This window comes from Porites lutea, chromosome 5, assembly GCF_958299795.1.
Source record: "Porites lutea chromosome 5, jaPorLute2.1, whole genome shotgun sequence".
NCBI classification, from domain to species: Eukaryota; Metazoa; Cnidaria; class Anthozoa; order Scleractinia; family Poritidae; genus Porites; species Porites lutea.
Genome location: NC_133205.1, coordinates 24,666,842 through 24,685,852, shown reverse-complemented (window position 1 = coordinate 24,685,852; position 19,011 = coordinate 24,666,842). Strand labels below are relative to the sequence as shown.

At 40.0% G+C, this 19,011-nt stretch overlaps 5 protein-coding genes across 5 annotated transcripts in view; 1 reads left to right on the top strand and 4 right to left on the bottom strand.

Annotated features, from left to right (window-relative positions):
• The window catches only part of LOC140936910 (S phase cyclin A-associated protein in the endoplasmic reticulum-like), a 32,871-nt gene extending 30,574 nt beyond the window's left edge, over window positions 1-2,297 (bottom strand). The window contains exon 1 of the mRNA XM_073386416.1: window positions 2,064-2,297. Coding sequence (XP_073242517.1) covers window positions 2,064-2,216 — 153 coding nt within the window. The 5' untranslated portion in view covers window positions 2,217-2,297. The remainder of the gene's footprint in view (window positions 1-2,063) is intronic.
• A 2,307-nt stretch (window positions 2,298-4,604) lies between these two features.
• LOC140938136 (uncharacterized) lies at window positions 4,605-6,320 on the bottom strand. Its single transcript, XM_073387662.1, has one exon. It carries the CDS (start codon window positions 6,318-6,320, stop codon window positions 4,605-4,607), a length of 1,716 nt encoding a protein of 571 aa, XP_073243763.1.
• Window positions 6,321-6,400: 80 nt separating this feature from the next.
• LOC140938135 (uncharacterized) lies at window positions 6,401-6,781 on the bottom strand. The gene has a single exon (XM_073387661.1). The coding sequence runs from the start codon at window positions 6,779-6,781 to the stop codon at window positions 6,401-6,403; it is 381 nt and encodes a 126-aa protein (XP_073243762.1).
• A 132-nt stretch (window positions 6,782-6,913) lies between these two features.
• On the bottom strand, window positions 6,914-8,884 carry LOC140938134 (uncharacterized). Its single transcript, XM_073387660.1, has one exon. The coding sequence runs from the start codon at window positions 8,882-8,884 to the stop codon at window positions 6,914-6,916; it is 1,971 nt and encodes a 656-aa protein (XP_073243761.1).
• Window positions 8,885-13,132: 4,248 nt separating this feature from the next.
• Window positions 13,133-19,011, top strand: part of LOC140938132 (uncharacterized) — a 56,060-nt gene continuing 50,181 nt past the window's right edge. The window contains exons 1-2 of the mRNA XM_073387659.1: window positions 13,133-13,310; window positions 17,984-18,044. Of these exons, the coding sequence (XP_073243760.1) occupies window positions 13,164-13,310; window positions 17,984-18,044 (208 nt within the window). The 5' untranslated portion in view covers window positions 13,133-13,163. The remainder of the gene's footprint in view (window positions 13,311-17,983; window positions 18,045-19,011) is intronic.

Sequence of the window (19,011 nt, the reverse complement as noted above, 5' to 3'; positions counted from 1 at the left end):
CCAGTAGCTGAATTCTTGGGAACCCCACCTTGGTTTGTCTCGCGCAGGGAAATTTCACATTATGTTCATGCAGTGACGGCAAGGGGAAAAAGCGTGCTGCGGGTGCAAAAACTGTTGTTTTGATTGTTGAACATATTGCTTTTTCTGGCTTTCTCATCACCATCAGGAATGTCATCCTACAAAATTAATTGATGGTGTGTCATTTTTCAGCCATTGGTATTTCACTTTCGTCTGGATGAAGCACATGATCCTTTTCCTCTGCTCTTTGCATGCAAGTGCTCTGCCTCTTGCACCTCCCATCACTAGCCATAATATTGGAGAGCTTGCTCACGGGCTAGCACCATTGTCATTCAACAATACAGGATAGATTTTTTGGTATGGAACTTGCTTTGTTTAAGACTGATATCAGCACTCGATCCAAACTCCAAAAGCAAACAGATCACTTCACAAATGTCAGGAATATTTCTAAATTCGAGATTAATCTCTTCAAAACACGGGGGCAGATGTAGTGAGAACTGTTTCCAGTCATTAAATATAAAGGTAGTTATGATCTGGCATACACCCCAAACTCATATAATTTGTCCCAGTGGCAAATATTTATAAACAAAAATAACACCACTCTTAAGCATTTGTTTAATCTATACCGTTCCGTCCCGTTCCGGAACCAGCATTCAGTAAATCGATCACCCGCATTCTGGTCCCGGCCCAGATAAACCTGGTTCCTGTCTACGGCAGCACTAAAACACGGAATCCGGAATCCGGAAACGGAAACGGAATCACGGAAACGGAAACGGAAACGGAAACGGAATACGGAATCTGTGAAAGAAGGTTCCAAGCGATCGATTTGAAAAAAATAATATTAGCAATGACAATGAAATAAATAAACAGATAAAAAAAAGGCACAAATGAATAAATTAGCTGAGTACAGGAGAGGAGACTGCTGTGTCACTAGAGGAGTCGATTCCGGTGAAAAGACGCTTGATACCACTGTCGGCAATGAATGCAAATTCTCATGGGACAGGAAAGCGAGGAGAAAAACGTGACTGACAAAAACTAGTGCCTTAAGAAAAAAGTAAGTTGTATGGAGACAGACTTCGTTTGAATCGTCTGAGGCGTCGTTTACATAACTGAAAGGCGTCGCCGTCAAGTTTTTCTCAGTGTCTTTTCTGGGTTGTCTTCAACAGTGTTCAGTTTTATTTATCAAGACAACTTACTCAAGAGACCATGGCATTGTGGAGTCCAAAGAGAAGAGAGAATTGTGCATGCATTTGCTTGATTCCGCAACCGATTACATCAAAATAATGCGCCATGTTTAATAAGCCTCTTCAACAAAAATACGGACGTCCACGTAAACTCAATTACCGGTACACCAGTATTCCATCAGTATTCAGCTTGGCGAAAAAGTTTAACTTATTGCTAAAACACCGGAACTGTGGTCACGTCACCGGTCGGTCATGTGTGGAGTATTCAGTTTGGGGACAATCACGTGGTGTGGTCTGAGGCTAACTTCGACTATTCTTGACAATTAGCTACAAAAGTAATATTTAACTGTATTATTCAACCCATGAACTCGTGAATAAAAATTACTCGTAAAATTACTTTCATCGGCCTTGCAGTGCAGTAACCCACACTACGGCAAACCTTATCAAGACACAATAACAAGAATATATTTAAGGGAACTGCCAAGAAAACTAAGACAAATTCTCTTTGGATTGTACTAAATTGTGTATTGTGAAATTCTTTAATTTTTATTATCGATATTTGATTCCGTATTCTGTTTCCGTTTCCGTGATTCCGTTTCCGTCTCCGGATTCCGGATTCCATGTTTTAGTGCTGCCGTCCTGTCTACGTTTTAATTAATCGGCGCCGCTACCAGGAGCGCTGTTATCATTTTCTGTCTGGGCAATTACCCTTAAAACTCTCGCAATGTTAACTGAATGTTACAGTTCGGTTGTGTATAAGCCAGTTAAGTTTAATCCGTCAGAACTAACATGATCGATTTCAAAGCTTATTTAGCGCTCAAGAACCAGTTTCATAGTCATACAGAGTTTTTGCAATCGTACCTTCCCTGAATTACTCCTTCTCCCAGAAGAGTTTTCTCGATGTTGGTTCTTCTCAGCGCTATACCCAGAAAGACTCTCATTTGATCGTGAACTGGATGTCGACGAGGTTCGTGGAGATCGTTTTCTTCGACCACCACCGTCTTGTGAAGACATTTTTATACCGGTATATTAAAAAACCAAAATCAAGTCGATTCTTCCCAAAGGTATAGGAAGTTCTTCTTACTATAGCTATGGTATCTCTAAATTCTCTATTTTCGCGTAAAATACAGAAATACTAAATAAAAAACTGCAAATACTTCGTTGTTCAAAACCTTCTACCAAACCCGCCATTTTGTAACTTGGAAACCTCCAGTGCCTCGTTTTGGTGAAGTTGTAGACTCGTTTCCAGGCTTAACTCGACCATGAAATGAAATGATTTGAAGTTTCACCTGGCTCACCTGTCTTCAAATTTTTTCTTTCATGTATTTCATTTCGGTCTCATTTTTCTCAGTCCTTGAAGTAATTTACTGCTTGTTTGTTTTTGTTCGGGTTGTTGACAGTTGTTGTTGTTGTTTTTTTCAGTTTTCACAAGATCAGGTCCTTACTGCCGTTTGCTCCTGCTCCAGATTTCTCCATTTTTATAGTCAAATGACTATAAATGTCAATCACATGTTATAGCCAAGAGGGTGCACGTGTGGTACGCTAAGGTCTCTTTTTCGTTACCTTTTCTCTCGCCTTAGGTGACAAGAATTTTTCGCAGAAACGACAAAAACTCCGGGGATCGAACACGCGAAGTCCAGCTCTGCCGACTGAGTGGTCCTACAGCAACATTGCAATGTGATTGGTTGGGAAACGTAAATATTGGTAATATTCTTTTCCAGGGTTCCAGTTGAGGACACTACTTTTATGTAATGATTCTTGACCTTAAAATTATCAGCTAGATCTGTACCGAGACCCTCAATCATACACCAGTATCAGGGTTATCAGGGCATGGAAGGATGTTCTAGCTAAAGGGGCATAAAAACTATCGAAAACTACATCAAAGTAATAAAAGTTAAAGCAAAGTGGTGTGGGGAATTTCACATGGTGAAATGTAAACCCGGGCCAGATTTCTGTTTATGCTGTAGCGCGTTGACCAATAGGCGAAACATAAGGCCAAAATTAAGGCGAATTCTGGTACGTACATATCTTCCTGTACTTACGTCAAATGCCATCCTGTTTGCTATTTGAACTGTAAACTTCGCTCAATCTTGGATGAAACCCGAATCGAGAATGTACATAAATATATGACCCGCGTCACAACTTAACTTGAACTGGGGTCAAATATAATATGGATCGTTTTTCTTACTAACATAACAAACATGATATCGATTACCAGAGTACTATAGCCAGTACTATAGATCTCTTGGCCTTTTTGAAGTGCTTGATTTCAATCTAGAAAAATATGGATTATTTAAGCAATAGACCACCCTTTCTATGGGTTTACCGGCATGATCCTTCGGCGAGTGATTTACAAGCTTTTCGAGTGTTGACAATGCTCTCCCAACATCCCGCGTGGGTTATCCTGACGCCGGTAGACCCATAGAAAGTGTGGTCTATTGCTTTATAAAATAACTTTAAGTTTTCTATGAGTTTACTGGCACAATAAACCATAGGTTTTTAACCAATCAGAACGCGCGTACTATCTTAGTTATTTTATAAATCGCACATATACATGAACAAATTGCGGGAACCTCCTGTGGTTGTTGATTCCTTTGTTAGAAAAAGGTGAAGAAGGTGCCCCCTGAGCGCATTAGTGCACTAACTGGTTATGTATATACCTTTTTTTTTTCTTTCATTCTCAATTCAACTCCATTTTGTCCCCCACCACACTAAGTATTTGGACAGTGTCATCCTCGTCATTTAAGTCATTGTCTGCTTCACAATTAAAGGCTCTCAACGTCAACCAAACTTTCTCATTAAGTAGTATCAAACAGGTCCATATACATATGTGCTCAACAGGACGACTTCAGACGTACACTGGTCATCTAAAGTACATTCTCTAGAAATCCTCGCCCGCCCAACGCCTGCCACGACGCCCGCCCAAGGAATTTTAAGATAGAGAACGCTTAGTTGAGTTCCATGCTGTAACCAAATGTTGTATATATAATCAGTTCTCTGTAGTTTTAATTCTTCACTCCATTAAAGCTTATTTCTTCACATGTTCATATTTTAGAATTCTGTACTCTGTTCTACACTTAAAGGATTCATCGACATCAATTCGCGTGAAAATTCGATGATCTACACTCAATCCATACACTTGATCAGCTGCACTACTCCGAACGACTACACAGTTCTAAGAACTCTCGCAAAAAGCTCAGTTTTCAGATCACGTGACGAGTTTTCCCGCCACAATGACGCAATAATTTCTAACACACTCCCCGCCTTGATTGACACAGGTCAATCAACAACGAAACGAATAAAATAACAAATGAAAGAAAAAGAGTTTGCTGTTCTTTGACTTAATGTTAATGTTCACTAACATGTTCCTGTTCAGCATTTCCCACGAAGGTAATAGGGAAATCAGTGTTTCTGTTCTCCATTGTGCATAACTTGTTTATGGCACTTGAGGATCACCAATCTCGTAAAGCAATGTTCTCTTGGCAGAAGTACAGGAAATTTGGTATCATAGGGTAACGACGACAGACCTATTCTTCCTTGACATCTGACTACACCTTCACTGTCCTGATAAAGTCCCAGAGTCGACTTCATTTGCTGGTACTTGTCACTGGTCAGGATACCCTTTTGAACGTGTTTAATCCACCCTTTCTCAGCTTGCTTGTACACTTGCAAGGATTCTTCTTGGTCAGTTGATCCGTCCCTTCCTCTTTTCAATTTTTTGACAAATAGCAACACAAGTGAAGTAACCCTTATGAGCTTCGTAAGGGAACTGTAGGATTCAGGATTGATGATACTCTCCAGATTTGCTTCTTGTTTTTCGGTACACGTGTTCAATAAGCTGGAGACCGTAGGTTTGGCTGATTTCAATTCGCAGAACTCTTCCTTGGCTTGCACCCTTACAGGCTGGACTGGCCAGTAGGCGCTGTTCTTAGACAGGAATTCTGGACCATGTAACCACAAACTACTTTCTTTAAGTGCAGTGGCCTTAATTCCTCTTGATGTAATGTCAGCCGGGTTTTCTGACGTAGGACAGTACCTCCATTGCTCAGGCGGTGCATTTCGTCTGATTTCGCTCACGCGATTCTCCACAAATTGCTTGTATTCCTTATCAGTGTTCCTAATCCACCACAAACAAATCATAGAATCCGTCCAGTTGACTACGTCATCAACTCTCACAACGTTTTCTAAAGCTTGACTCACACTCTTCACCAATCTTGACGCAGTAAGGTTAGACCACAGTTCTAGACGCGGTATGGTTTGCTTATCCAACGGAGCTACTCGGGTTTTTGACGCCACAATCTCACATTCTACTCTTGACTCATATTCTACTCTCATGTAAACAACGGCTCCGTACGCCTTTTCCGACGCATCTGCAAAACAATGAAGTTGGAGCGATTTAACTTCATTCCCACTGAGACCCTTAGCATAACACCTTTTAAAACTCACTCTTCCAGCTAGTCTTAGGTCTGACAAAGTTGACAACCACTCTTGGTTGAGTTCGGTATCCACTAACTCGTCCCAGTCCCTTTGTGCCTTGCACAGTTTTTGAAACATAATCTTGAAGGGTAGAATAACTGGAGATATTAACCCCACGGGATCAAAGAATCTCGTAGCAGTACTGAGAATCAGTCTTCTTGTAGCTGGCTGAACGTCCACACCCTCCAATATCTTAGTCAAGTCATAGATCAGTTCATCTTGGTTAGGGTTCCAAAGCATTCCCAAGACCTTCTGCTCTTTCTCAGTACCTTGCTTAAAAACTGACTTTGAGAAGCTCTCATCTTCCTCTTGAACACATTCTTTACTGTTTATAGCAAAGTCTCCACTGAAGGCTGAATCTTGTTTCAGTGATTGCAAAAGACTTGCTGAGTTGCTGTTCCACTTCCTCATATTGAACCCTCCTGATTTGAGACAGAGTTTTATCTCCTTCGACAAAGAAAAGGCATTGTTCACATCATTGGCCCCAGAAACGAAGTCATCTACATACAAAGACTTCAAAAGCTCAAGTGCAAATGCATTGTCATTCAGCATACATGTATTAACATGGTGTCTGATAGTAGCATTGAGAATGAAGGGGCTAGCATTCACTCCAAATACAACTCTTGTAAAGCGAAGTAACATAATCTCAGGTGATTCCTTATCGACATCATCTACCCATAGAAAGTGTAAAAAGTCTCTGTGTTCTGGATCAATCTCAATATTCAAAATGCTTTCTCAATATCAGCAGTTACAGCAACTTCATGAACTCTAAATCTCAGCAAAATGTCCAGTAGAAGAGGATTTAATGAAGGTCCGACATGCAGACAGTCATTTAAGCTTGGTCCAAACACCTTGGATGAGGCATCGTATACAACTCTCAACTTTGTTGTATCTCTGTCAAGTCTCACAACTCTCCTGTGTGGGAGATAGTGCACATCTCCAGGTTCTAGGACTTGATCTTGCTGCACTTCTTCAACTACTCCACTTTTTAATTGCTCCTTAATCACTTGATCATATTGTTCCAGTATTTCTGGTTGGGTCTTAAGTTTCTTAATCACAGTTGCCAACCTTCGTGATGAATTTGTATAATTATCTGACAGCATAGGGTGATTATCCTTGAACGGTAGCTTGACTTGGTATCTTTCACCAGTGAATTTTATCTCATTTGAAAACTTGTCATGAACTGAAGTTTCAGTGTCCCTTATGCCTAAAGTTTCCAAGTCCCAAAATTTCTGCTAATCATCTTGCACATGGCTGATGTCAGCTGACTCTATTTCTAAAACATGTGTAGCACTTAGGTTAACTGTGCATGACTCTGTCAATGCTGGAACTGCAGCTGGTCCTGACAGTACCCATCCCAACTTGGTCTCAAGAGCTACAGGTCCAGAAGGATCTCCCCTGATTATTCCTCCAGTAAAGAAAGACCAGTAGTGATCTGCTCCTATTAGTAAGTCAACACTAACTGTTCCATTAACAGCTCCACATGCAAGCTGTAGCCCTTGAAGGTATGGATAGCATTCTACTGCGCTTTGAATTTCTTGGTTCGATACTGGACTGCATATTACTGGTACAACGTAAGCAGTGACGTACACACTCATTGCATCTACTGTTCTGATGCACAATTGCACAATGTCACATTCCTTTACAGATGCTGAATTGTCACCAAATGTTTTGATTAGCAAGGTTTCCTTACCAACAGTAGGTAATTTTAACTGCTCACGTGTCTTGCAGGTTATATAAGATCTCTGGCTACAAGAGTCAAAAATGACTTGAGTATACATTCCAGTTTCTTGATTATCTGGTCTAGAAACAAAGGCTTGGGCAGTCTGCAACAGTATAGAGTTATTATTGCTGCCAACATGCATTGTTGATGTTCCAACATCTCTGGATCTCTCCTGGGAAGTTTCAGATCTACTAAGTGATGCTAATTCAGCTCCTGAACTACTAGGTTGGACAGGCTTCTTAGGGTTTTCACAGATAGTCACATGATGTTTAGCTCCACAATTAAAACATTTGGCCTTTGACTGACAACCTGGTGTAATATGCCCTGCTTTCAAACAAACAAAACACCTGCCACTTCGTCTCAGTATAGTTCTTCTAGCCTTTGGTTCAGTAATGGTACTACAGGTGATGGACTTGTGATTTTTCTTGCAAAAGACACATTGCAGAGTACACTCTTCACTGCCCACATAAAGTGCAGATGACGAAAGGGGCTGTTTGAATCTTCCCTTATGCTGGTCAAATCTAGGGTTAGAATTGGTTGGACTACTTGTTTTCACTACATTACACCTTTCTCTTGCCTCCAACTCAGATTTCAGTGCATTTAACAGGACATCAAGGTCCCAAGTTTCTTTACTGCCAAACTTGCGACTGATGATTAATCTCAACTCAGAAGGAATTTTCTCCATTACAACTGGAACTAATAAATTTCCAAAGGACTCTGATTCGACGCCTAGTGCCTTCAAACTTCGAATGTTTATCTCAATCTTGTCATACAAATCACGGAGTTTCTTCGTTTCATGCACTGAACTGACTATTGGCAATTTCAACAAAGCGTCCATGTGGTTAGAAATCAACAGCTGTGGTTTACCAAATCTATCTCTAAGTATATCAATGGCAGTTTCGTAATTATCCTCAGTGAGAGGCAACCCAGTAATTGCAGATTCGGCTGCGCCTGTCACACAACTCTTCAAATAGGTGAATTTTTGGATTCTTGAAATGTCAGTGTTTCTGTTAACCGCAGATTCGAAAGTGTCCCAGAAACTCTGCCATTCCTCGTAGTTGCCTGAAAATAACTTTAGTTCTAGTTTAGGTAGCTTCACTTTCGCGCCCTCATTGCTTTTGATATTGTTATTAATTTGACTGAGGCTTGGTGAAGTTCCCACGTGTGCGCTATTTTTAGCATCCTCTAAACTCAAGTCAATTCTAGCCAAAATACGGTAAACTTTTGCGCAAAACTCACCACAATCCTCGACTTCTTTCTCAATATCTCTCCCCTTACTGTTTTCCAGAATTGTTTCGTCCAGCTTTTGGATAGTTTCTAGCCTTTCATTGAGGGTGAATTTCAGTCCCATAAGTTTTTCCCTTGATGAATCTTCCACGTGATCGGCAGTTTGCTCGAATAAAATCCTCGTCGCACCTTTCATCGTTTTCTCCACAAAAGCTCTGTGGGCATTTCTAATTCTCTTTGCTTTTCCGTTGTCCATACTTTTCTTCTTGTACCGTAATCCTGTTCTTGACGATTAATTGATTAAACTTGTTTCGCCGATCCGGCGACTGCGAAGGACCATGTAACCAAATGTTGTATATATAATCAGTTCTCTGTAGTTTTAATTCTTCACTCCATTAAAGCTTATTTCTTCACATGTTCATATTTTAGAATTCTGTACTCTGTTCTACACTTAAAGGATTCATCGACATCAATTCGCGTGAAAATTCGATGATCTACACTCAATCCATACACTTGATCAGTTGCACTACTCCGAACGACTACACAGTTCTAAGAACTCTCGCAAAAAGCTCAGTTTTCAGATCACGTGACGAGTTTTCCCGCCACAATGACGCAATAATTTCTAACACATGCCAAGGACCCACTCGGCCACGGCAACTTTGGTGTGCCAACACAGGGCAACCACACAATCTGTTTGTGTAGGCGATTGTTATTTTATAGTAAATGTACTGGATTTACCGTTTGCTTCACCTATAGCGATATATCGCTAACTATGTATATAAATCAATGATAAACAAACGTGGAATTACCTTGCCTGTGGTGTATACTCATCCTTTTGCCTCAAAAGCGGTTTTTTGAGCGATTTTGAATGAATTTGAGTTCGCCGTTGACTGTTCCATATAATAGAAGGACAAGGGAGGAATCCTTGTTTTGAAAGGGTTCCAGCGCCGAAGCAATTTTTCCCCCCAAAATCGCATCGCTCCGCTTTCAAACTTCGCAGCATAAGGGTCAAAAGATTCAAGATTCTTCTCGTACCTTCCAATCGAAAATCCATCCAAACGGCCCGGAGCTAGCCCTCGAAGAAAATCAAAATCCCACAGTATTCGAGCGACTGGAATGCGTAGCAAGATTCATACGTGCCGGCCAGAAACCGTCCCGCTCATTGCCTCTTTTTGATTGGATGTCGTTAAACAACAAACGCTTACCAAGTCTTCTTCATCAGTTATTATTTAACCATTTGTTTAACGACATCCAATAAAAAAAAGGCAATCAGCGGGACGGTTTGTGGCTGGCACGTATGAATCTTGCTACGCATTCCAGTCGCTCGAATACTGTGGGATTTTGATTTTCTTCGAGGGCTTGCTCCGGGCTGTTTGGATGGATTTTCGATTGGAAGGTACGAGAAGAATCGTGAATCTTTTGACCTTTATGCTGCGAAGTTTGAAAGCGCAGCGATGCGATTTTGGGGGGAAAAATCGCTCCGGCGCTGGAACCCTTTCAAAACAAGGATTCCTCCCTTGTCCTTCTATTATATGGAACAGTCAACGGCGAACTCAAATTCATTCAAAATCGCTCAAAAAACCGCTTTTGAGGCAAAAGGACGACTATACACCACAGGAAAGGTAATTCAACGTTTATTTATCATTGATTTATATACATAGTTAGCGAAATATCGCTATAGGTGAAGCAAACGGTAAATCCAGTACATTTACTATAAAATAACAATCGGCTACACAAACAGATTGTGTGGGCTCCCTGTGGTGCCAACAACTTGACTTGACTCACAGCAGTAAATATGTAGAGTTAGCCAAGGTCAAATTAGTGAAGCTCTCGTGGGAACGTTTAACTTGAAATGTCTGTCTGAAGTAAAGTTTTCTGAGCTTGCGATCACTTGAATACTATGACTTAAAAAATTCACGCCACCTCATTGAGTTGCACACATTATCCAATGATACAGTCGTGTGGGTAAGACGGTTGACATGTGCTAATATAAAGGGGCGGTCTTTGCTGTGCCGAACCAAAATATTTTCGCGCGCTTCGCGCCCGCACGAGCTCCGTTAACGATTATTACGTACATACGCGTACATCAGACCAGGAAACGCTTGACAGAGTCAGTTCGAAGACAAAGACCATCACCATGTGTGGTCCTTCAAAAACGTCCGAAGTAACAACGGAAAGGGTTGAGGTGGAGAAAATACCAGTTTCCATACATCTTATCGTATTTCCCTTGCAGATCAGGAGAAGGGATCCGTTCGAATCGACGACGCGTCGGCAACTTGCGAACCTCCGAGAAAAGGTTAATGATTTGCGAAGGGAAAACCAAATGAGATCCACGTCGTTTGAAATAGCGCTGTGCAGACTTGAGGGGCTCCGAAGAAACGTTGTCGAGCTACGTCAGGTTAGGGATGAACTCAAAGAATCTGTCAAAGACATGAAAGAGAAAGTGAAAAATTTCGATAAGCTTTGCAAAGAAGAAGTGGGACCCGCCAAACCAGAGCCGCAAAAGGGACGCACGATTACCCCACAAGGCAATGGGTTAGAGGCAAATCAGGCGAAGAAGCCAACTAAAGCAAGAAAGGACGTAACAAAATCAGCAAAAACTCGGGTTTTGCGATTTATTAAGTGTGGTTTCTCCTTAATGGCGGACTCTATTGTACTAGGTTATATGTCACTTAAAGAAGCAAGACCATGTTTATTGCTGCCAGTACCATATACTCAGTTTGTTTTATAAGGCCTATAAGCTCATTAACACTGTTGCTCAGCTTCTACTAATTAAAACTCTTGAGAGAACCTACCATTTCTGAGATTTACGAGTTATAACTTTTTGTCATTAACCGCGGGAAAAGTATCGGGATATGTCTTGCGAATAGTCATGCCTTTTGTCCGTTTACTCGAGTTAAAACGTGTTCAAATTTAAATACAGATTGGAGCTGAAACTAGGCCCAGTCTCCAGTCTTAAGTGTCGTCTGGACACCCAAGGCTGTTGACTGAGCCTACAGTTAACTTGGCGTACAGCTGATTTCTCTGTTCCAGCTATACAACGAATAAAAATAAAAAATAAGTGAAATTCTACGTCATTGAAGAAAGATTAATCTACTCATGATATCTCACTTTCTAACCGTGAATAACTAGGGATAAGTTCTCTTGGAAGAAATGTAGAGCGGCTGCCATTTTCTATCAGTCTGAAAATACCAAAACGTTTTGTTGTCATGAGGTCAGCCCGCTTTTCCATAGAATAAAGCGACGTACCTTTTGATTTTAACAGAAACATAGAAAAAAATAACTAAACATTTTCACTCTACGGCACTCGAAAACGTAACAGGCCGACCAACATACAGTGGAACCCCGCCATACGACCACCCCGTTAATGCGACCACCCCGTTATTGCGACCACTTTTTTGTGGCCCGAACAAAAGCCCACTCATTTTCTTATCTGAAAATCCCGTTAATCCGACCACCCCGTTATTACGACCAACGACCACCTTTGGGAGTCCTGGGTCGTTATTTTCTTTATAAAATTACCCCGTTAATACGACCAGTCAAAATGCTTGGTGGGGCTGCTGAATGAAAACAGACACAATCTGGAAAACAATAACCCATTACAAATATTTTATTGAATGTTCTTAGGCAAAGGTGTTAGTGGTTAGCATGACATCCGGTAAATTGTTGTGTGCAGTAAAAACGGATACATGAATAAACAATACAAAAGATCTGAAAGACTTCACTTCGCAGCATTTCGAGGCTCTCAAAGTTATTTTGCCTTCTTGTTTCTGCTGCCTTCCACTGTGGCTTTTCTCTTCAAGTCCATTTCCTTTTCTTTTCTCTCAGAACTTTGAACTTTGTAATAATTGTCAAAGTGTTGTAAGCTACAATATAGAAAACGGCTCTTCCTGACAAATCACAAGCCCTTTACTTTCATAACAAGGAACTGAAAGAAGTCAGTGTTTTTTCGTATTACTCGGTTTCGTTTACTGTTACATTGTTCAGTTGCATTGAATTGCGGTTGTAAGGTTGTTAATTAACTGTAAAAAGGTTGATTTATAACGGATTAAAGGTATACATGTAGTAGAATGTAGTTTAAAAGTATTTTGCACCATAATTTGACCCTACCCCGTTAATACGACCACCCGTTAATACGACCAAATTTCCATGGCCCGAAGGTGGTCGTATTAACGGGGTTCCACTGTAAGTAAATTGATATCCGCCTCTCTTAGTAAGTCGTTGCCTTGAGGCTCTCTTGGTAAATGGAAAGTACAGGTTAGGAATACTGTTTTAACCAAAGCTTTTATGCGGTAACCACTTGTCCTTATTCGGAAAAAAAGTCCACTAACATAAAGTGGGCAGGGTGTGAAACAGGGTTAAGGTTTTCCGCCCGCCGCCCTGGTATGCAGAGGGTGAGCAGGCCTTTTGTTGATTAACATATATGAAGCACCTAACAAACTCTTGAGGCTGGCTGCTGGTCATGTAATGCACTCTCAAGGGACGTTGCCTCGTGGCGCCAACTTCGTAAAATTAGTAAGCCTTTCCACGAAGAAATGCAAGAAATCTACCCTTTGCCTCCAACGACAACTCTGTTCTCCCAAATTGTGCGATGGAAATTGGTTTTAGATATGGTGGTTACTGTTTTCGATTATCAGTGTTCGCGTATAATGGATCCATGGAGTCAGAACAAGGTGCACAAGGTAAGAAGATGAGACTGTTCGTTACAAAAATTAACATCGCTAGCTTGGCTAAATTGCAGAATACCCGGCCCACTAAATACAGTATGTAACATAAAAAACTGCTCTCGCCCGCAGTCGTGCGATTCTCACATCAACTGCGGGACTGCGGGAGTGCGGGACCGTGGGAGCACTACTATACCACTCTAGTATACCTCGTTCTACAAGAACGCTACAGCTGTAGTTACATGTACTTGACGTCGACTGCGGGAGTACGGGACTGCGGGAGCACTACGGCAGTTGTATACGCACTGGTCGAAAGTCGGAGTCGAAAATCTCTCGTACTAGCTGCTTGAAGAACATTTTTCCTCACTTTCATTTTTAATAGTGAACTGAATGAATTTTAAGCAGGGACAAAACTGAAAAGTAAAGAAAGATAACTCATTGTGTAGACTTTATTTGTTCTTGTGTGCCGGAAAACAGAAGTGGAGTCGATCGCTGCAACTGCTGAGCTATGACTGAAATAATATTATTGTAATCTACCTGGGCTCAGATGTTTGAAAGGTTGATAAAGCTATCCATGTGAAAAATCTCTATCAGTGGGTAGTTAAGACAATAAATTGGTCTCCCTAATATTTACCTGCTGGATATTAATTTGCCTGGTGATATTAATTTAAAATTGGGGCTGTTTGTATATGATGCTCTGTCACAGGGTGTGGGAGAGACAATAGGATTGGGGGAGGGGTAGGGGAGAGAGCTGGCAGTATGACTAGATCATCTTATTTTGCTTGAATTTTGCATCAAAAGTCATCATTTGATAGATTCTTCTCTCCATTTGCCATTGATCACCCCCCCCGCTGCCTGGCTATGATATATTTTCATTCTGGAGAGCCTTAGTTAGACATTTGGCATAGATGAAGTAAGATCTGGGATCTCTGCAGGGGGAGTCAGGGGCATGCTCCCAAAAAGGAGCTTTTTATGGGAGGAAGGATTAGTGCAGTTGGTCAGTGTGTGGCCATATGTGCAAGAGGTCACGAGTTCGATTCCCAGGTGTGACCACAAATCCTTCTTTCAACTTCTTTCCTTTCCATGTAGCTTTAAGTAGCTTTAAATACCTGTAAAATGGAGCACTGATGGGTAGGTAAAATGAGCACAGCGTTGGCCTCAGGTTTGTTAGTCAGAAGATTATTTCAAGTTACCGATGTGAAATAAGGATTCTTTACCTCTTTTCTTTGCCTTTTCATCCCATGCACTGTGTGGTTACTTCACACTTCTTGTACTATTTACCACTATTTTTACAGCAGTACTGTTTGTTTACAGCTGCTTCCCCTTTAACTTAAGTTGTGTTATTTTGACTAATAGGAGCCTAAAATCTGAAGTGAGCAACTCCCATCATTGGTCTTTGTCAGGGCATTTTCAGACTGGTTATTTTCACATGAAGATACATTTTAGAAATTTTTTCCCGTGAAAATGTATGCTCTGTCTTTGCGCATTTGAGGTGTAAGATTATATCAGAAATGAAAACAAGATGACATTAAAAGGTCAAATATACCATTTTCAGGTCTGTACACCAATGTATGTTTTGCCAACTGGTTTGTGGGACTTATATTCTAAATTTGTGCAAACTGATCAGTGTAAATGCCATGACACAACAACATGGAAGTTACTTGCTCTGGGTTATGGGCTCCTGTTATTAACAAATGTGACAAGTGTCCTAGCCTGGAATCAAACTTGTTCGCAGGCTAAATTGGTGTTTATTGCCTTTTCCCTAGGTTTGAATTCTGATTTAAGCTTCTTATAATAATCAACATATGGATTATAAGAAGCTGAAATTAAAAAATGTAATTCCTGAATTATTTAGACTGTATCGCTGACCTTCATTAGTTTGGTGGGTTATGAGTGGTTACGTAGAGGTCACTTGTCACGAATACATCATCATAGGTGTTTGGAAGCTCCAACCCCTCATTAACACTAACCGAGCAGACAGATGAAGGCTTGTAAAGTAATTCAGCCAAAATATTTCAGTTGTAAAATTTATTACATTCTAGTCAAATCCTTTCAAATGATATATTGGTACATGAATTCATTACCTCTATATTTGTGATGGTTATCATGAATTCATTACCATATATATTCATATTTATAATGATTACAATATTCATATTTATAATAATAATATTATAAAGATGTATATTTTTGCCCATAAGAAGCTCTTGTCTAATTCTTTTCTCTAACTAACCTTCTTGATGGACCATCAGCATCCCACAGATAAATATGTAATAAACCAATTGGTAAATAAACCAATTTAGTGTATCAATAAGGATAATAAGGATGGATATTACCTGAAAATAAAAGTTCAAAGTTAAAATACCATATTAAAAAAACAACAACAACAAAGACTGTTATAGGCTATTTATACCAGTTAAATATACAAAGGCATAGCTGAGAAAATAATTAAAGGGATGACTTGATCTAAGGACTTCCGCTTGCAAGCGTGTCCTACCAAACAGAAAAAGAAACTTTTTTTAAAGATAGACTCGTGTAATGGGATCCAAATCAAATCAAATCAAATATTTATTATGTAAGAATGCATAAAAGGAAACGTCAGAGGTTATCCTTATCGAGGACGCTCCCTATATAAAATATGAAATAAATATACTACAATGTAAAATTTAAGAATAATTAAGAAATGGCCCAAAAAAATTACAAAATTTCACAATACTTTCTAAGTTTACTTCGAAAAATGCTGAAATCCTGTTCATGCACTATCTCTTTGGGAAGAGCATTCCACTGTTTAATAATTCTAACAAAGAATGAGTGCAAAAAACAATTTACTCTAGCTAATGGTTGTCTTAATTTAAATGAATGGTTTGATCCAGATTTTATTTCTATAGCTGTCACAGACAGTGCTTCAATTGCCATGAGATGGTGGAAGAATATTACTACCTGACAAGTGACAACTACTTTGTTGTCCAGTGCCTCTTATCTGTCTGTACTTGGAAAATTGCCCTCAAATACAAAGTAAAACAAAGCAAAAACGGTTAATTTATTTTCAAATGTAAGGCTAGCCCAATCAATTTTGAAACGCAAATTTCCCTCCGTAGATAAGCCCCTCCGAATATATAAAGCCCCTCCAAAAATAAGACCCTCAAAAAGGGCCTTTGAAAAATATAAGCCCCGGGGGTTATTTTCGGAATTTTACGGTATTCAATAGTGTTACATGCCAGTTTACAATAATGTTTTTTGCGGTGCCCGGTAACATCCCAAACAGCACAGATAGAAAACAATCGCTAAAATTGAAGAACAGTTCCCAAAAAAATCTGTCGACCGTCTGTCAGTAGACAGCCGACCAACAGTCGGCCGACAAACGGCGACAAACTCAGCTTCAGCCTGTCTCTCTTTCTCTCAAAATTTTGTGTATTTGTAAACCTTGAAATAGAAAAAAAAACAAACAAACAAACAGGTCGCACAAATTCAAAAGGGGATTTGCGGAGTGATTTTGTGTAACTTTTCGCGGCGCGACAAAATTCTGTCTTGGAAACAGATTTTCTTGAGAAATCTCCCGTACACACGAAGCGATCTGTCTCCCCGACGTGTTGCTGCTACTTATTGCACGACCTTTTTCCAAGGAATGGTCTGTCGTAGCGACGTGTCATAGCGACAAATTGCCTTGTGTGTTCCGACCTTGAGTAGCGATCCCTTTGAAAGTAGCAAACCCTCGAAAATACGGATCCCACCCCCAACGCATCGCAAATAGCGAGACTAATATTGATAGCATATATTTTTCCAAGTAAAAGCCTTGAAAGTAAAGGGACGTTGAAAGTGACATACGGCAACTTCATTACGATTATTAACGCTCTTAACAAGCTAAAGGAATATATCGCTTATTCTCAACAATGTCCCTGCATTCGTGTTTGATGGTAAAAAAAATATAAAAAAAAAGAATTTTTATTTCATTAAATAGCAGGAACTTACCGACAGGACCTTCGCAATTCCTTGGGTCTTGCCCCTGCAACCCCTGGGAGGTATCCTGCAATAGACCTTCTGTGACCCATGAATAGTTCCAAAGCTGTCGTCTTGAGAGATAGCCCTTCGTTAGAGTAAATCCAGTATTGAATCATCTTCGCTTAACCGGTATCATTGTTGTTAACATAGTTGCCACAGAAGTTCACAAATCTATATATTTTTAATTAGATTCGCAAAACGAACACAGGCAAATTGTCATGTTAGAAAAAAAGGAACCTCCTAAAAAAGAACTACCGTATATCCTTTATTAAGCGCCCCCTCCCCCCCCCCCCCCCCGTCTAATACCCCGCTGGGGAGCTTAATAGAGGAATTACGGTAATAATAATAATGGGCAGCTGGCAGGAAACATCGCCACAGCTGAGGTCATAAAGATATATTCACGCCCATAAAGATATATGGTCTTTTAGTTGGACTCAGTTTTGAGTAGTGGTTGTAGACAAAATTTGCCCGACAAATTTCAGTAATTTAGAGTAAATAGTTAAGAGTAAGGTTGCTCTATTTGCGTCTCAAGACTTGCTTGTAGACTGTTCGTTTTCTTTTTGTTGTATCTCTTGTAATTTATCTTCAAAACATTTGCCAGAGATGGTTAGAAAGCAATAACTGCTGTAACTCACTTTTTAATTGAATCGGCAACTCAAGGCTGGTTTGTTCAATGTCTTTATTTCTTGCAGGATATGTGGGCGTACTATGCAGCCTTGAAGCTGACTGAGATAATTCAACCATCGCTAAGAGGTATGTTCATAGAGAATCTGAACATTTTTTATCCAAAAGTAACCTGAAAATTTTTGGCAATGCTGTATTATTGATCTGTTGGCCTTCACCGTAGCCTGCGTGGCAGGCGCAAAAAGGGGAGGTGGGAGGGAGAAAGGGAAATCCCCCTCCCCTTTTTCCCTTCCTCCGTTTCCCCTATCCCCTACCCCTTTCGACGCCTGCTACGCAGGCTACCTTCACCGGTAATTATGCATCCGCTTTTAACCTTGAATATTAAGTTCTATAGCATAATGTTGTTAATTTTTAAATGTTGTTTCTTTTCGTAAAGATAAAGAGAAGTATGATTAGGTTAATTTTAGACATTGTAAGATTCAATGCTGTTTAACTGTAGGAACTATTTTTTGGTTCAATTTAATCCCTTGTTCAATGTTTTTTGTTCTTTTGCTGTGTGTAAGTTAATGTTAAAGATAAGTGCAACCCTAAATTAATAGATAACTCCGATAAGCAGAGCGCAGAATCAATCAATCAATCAATCAATCAATCAATCAATCAATCAATCAATCAATCAATCAACCAATCATTCAATCAGTCAATCAATCAATCAATCACCCAATCAATCATTCATTCAATCAATCAATCAATCAATCAATCAATCAATCAACTGATTAATTGATCAAAATTTATAAAAGCACCTAACGCCCACGATCGTGTAAGAACTGGTTGATTTGTACGATTTGATTTCGATTGACACTACCTTTGTTTCGTGGTTTATGGCGGTCAAGGATACGCATATTAAGGATCGCTGAAAGCCTACAACTCTTCAGCACGCAGCAAAAAGCAAATAGGATCAAGAATCCAAAAAGTTTCGAAAACACTGTACGTCTCCTAGTAGGTGGAGACACAGAGTGCGGAAAACACTGCAATTTTGCGTCTTATGCGAAGGAAACAACAGAAAAACAACAACAATGACAGCAACAACGACAGTTCT

Bases quoted from the DNA above. Each gene is read 5' to 3' on its own strand.
- LOC140938136 (XM_073387662.1), bottom strand. From the start codon at position 6,320: ATGTTACTTCGCTTTACAAGAGTTGTATTTGGAGTGAATGCTAGCCCC.
- LOC140938135 (XM_073387661.1), bottom strand. From the start codon at position 6,781: ATGCTGTCAGATAATTATACAAATTCATCACGAAGGTTGGCAACTGTG.
- LOC140938134 (XM_073387660.1), bottom strand. From the start codon at position 8,884: ATGGACAACGGAAAAGCAAAGAGAATTAGAAATGCCCACAGAGCTTTT.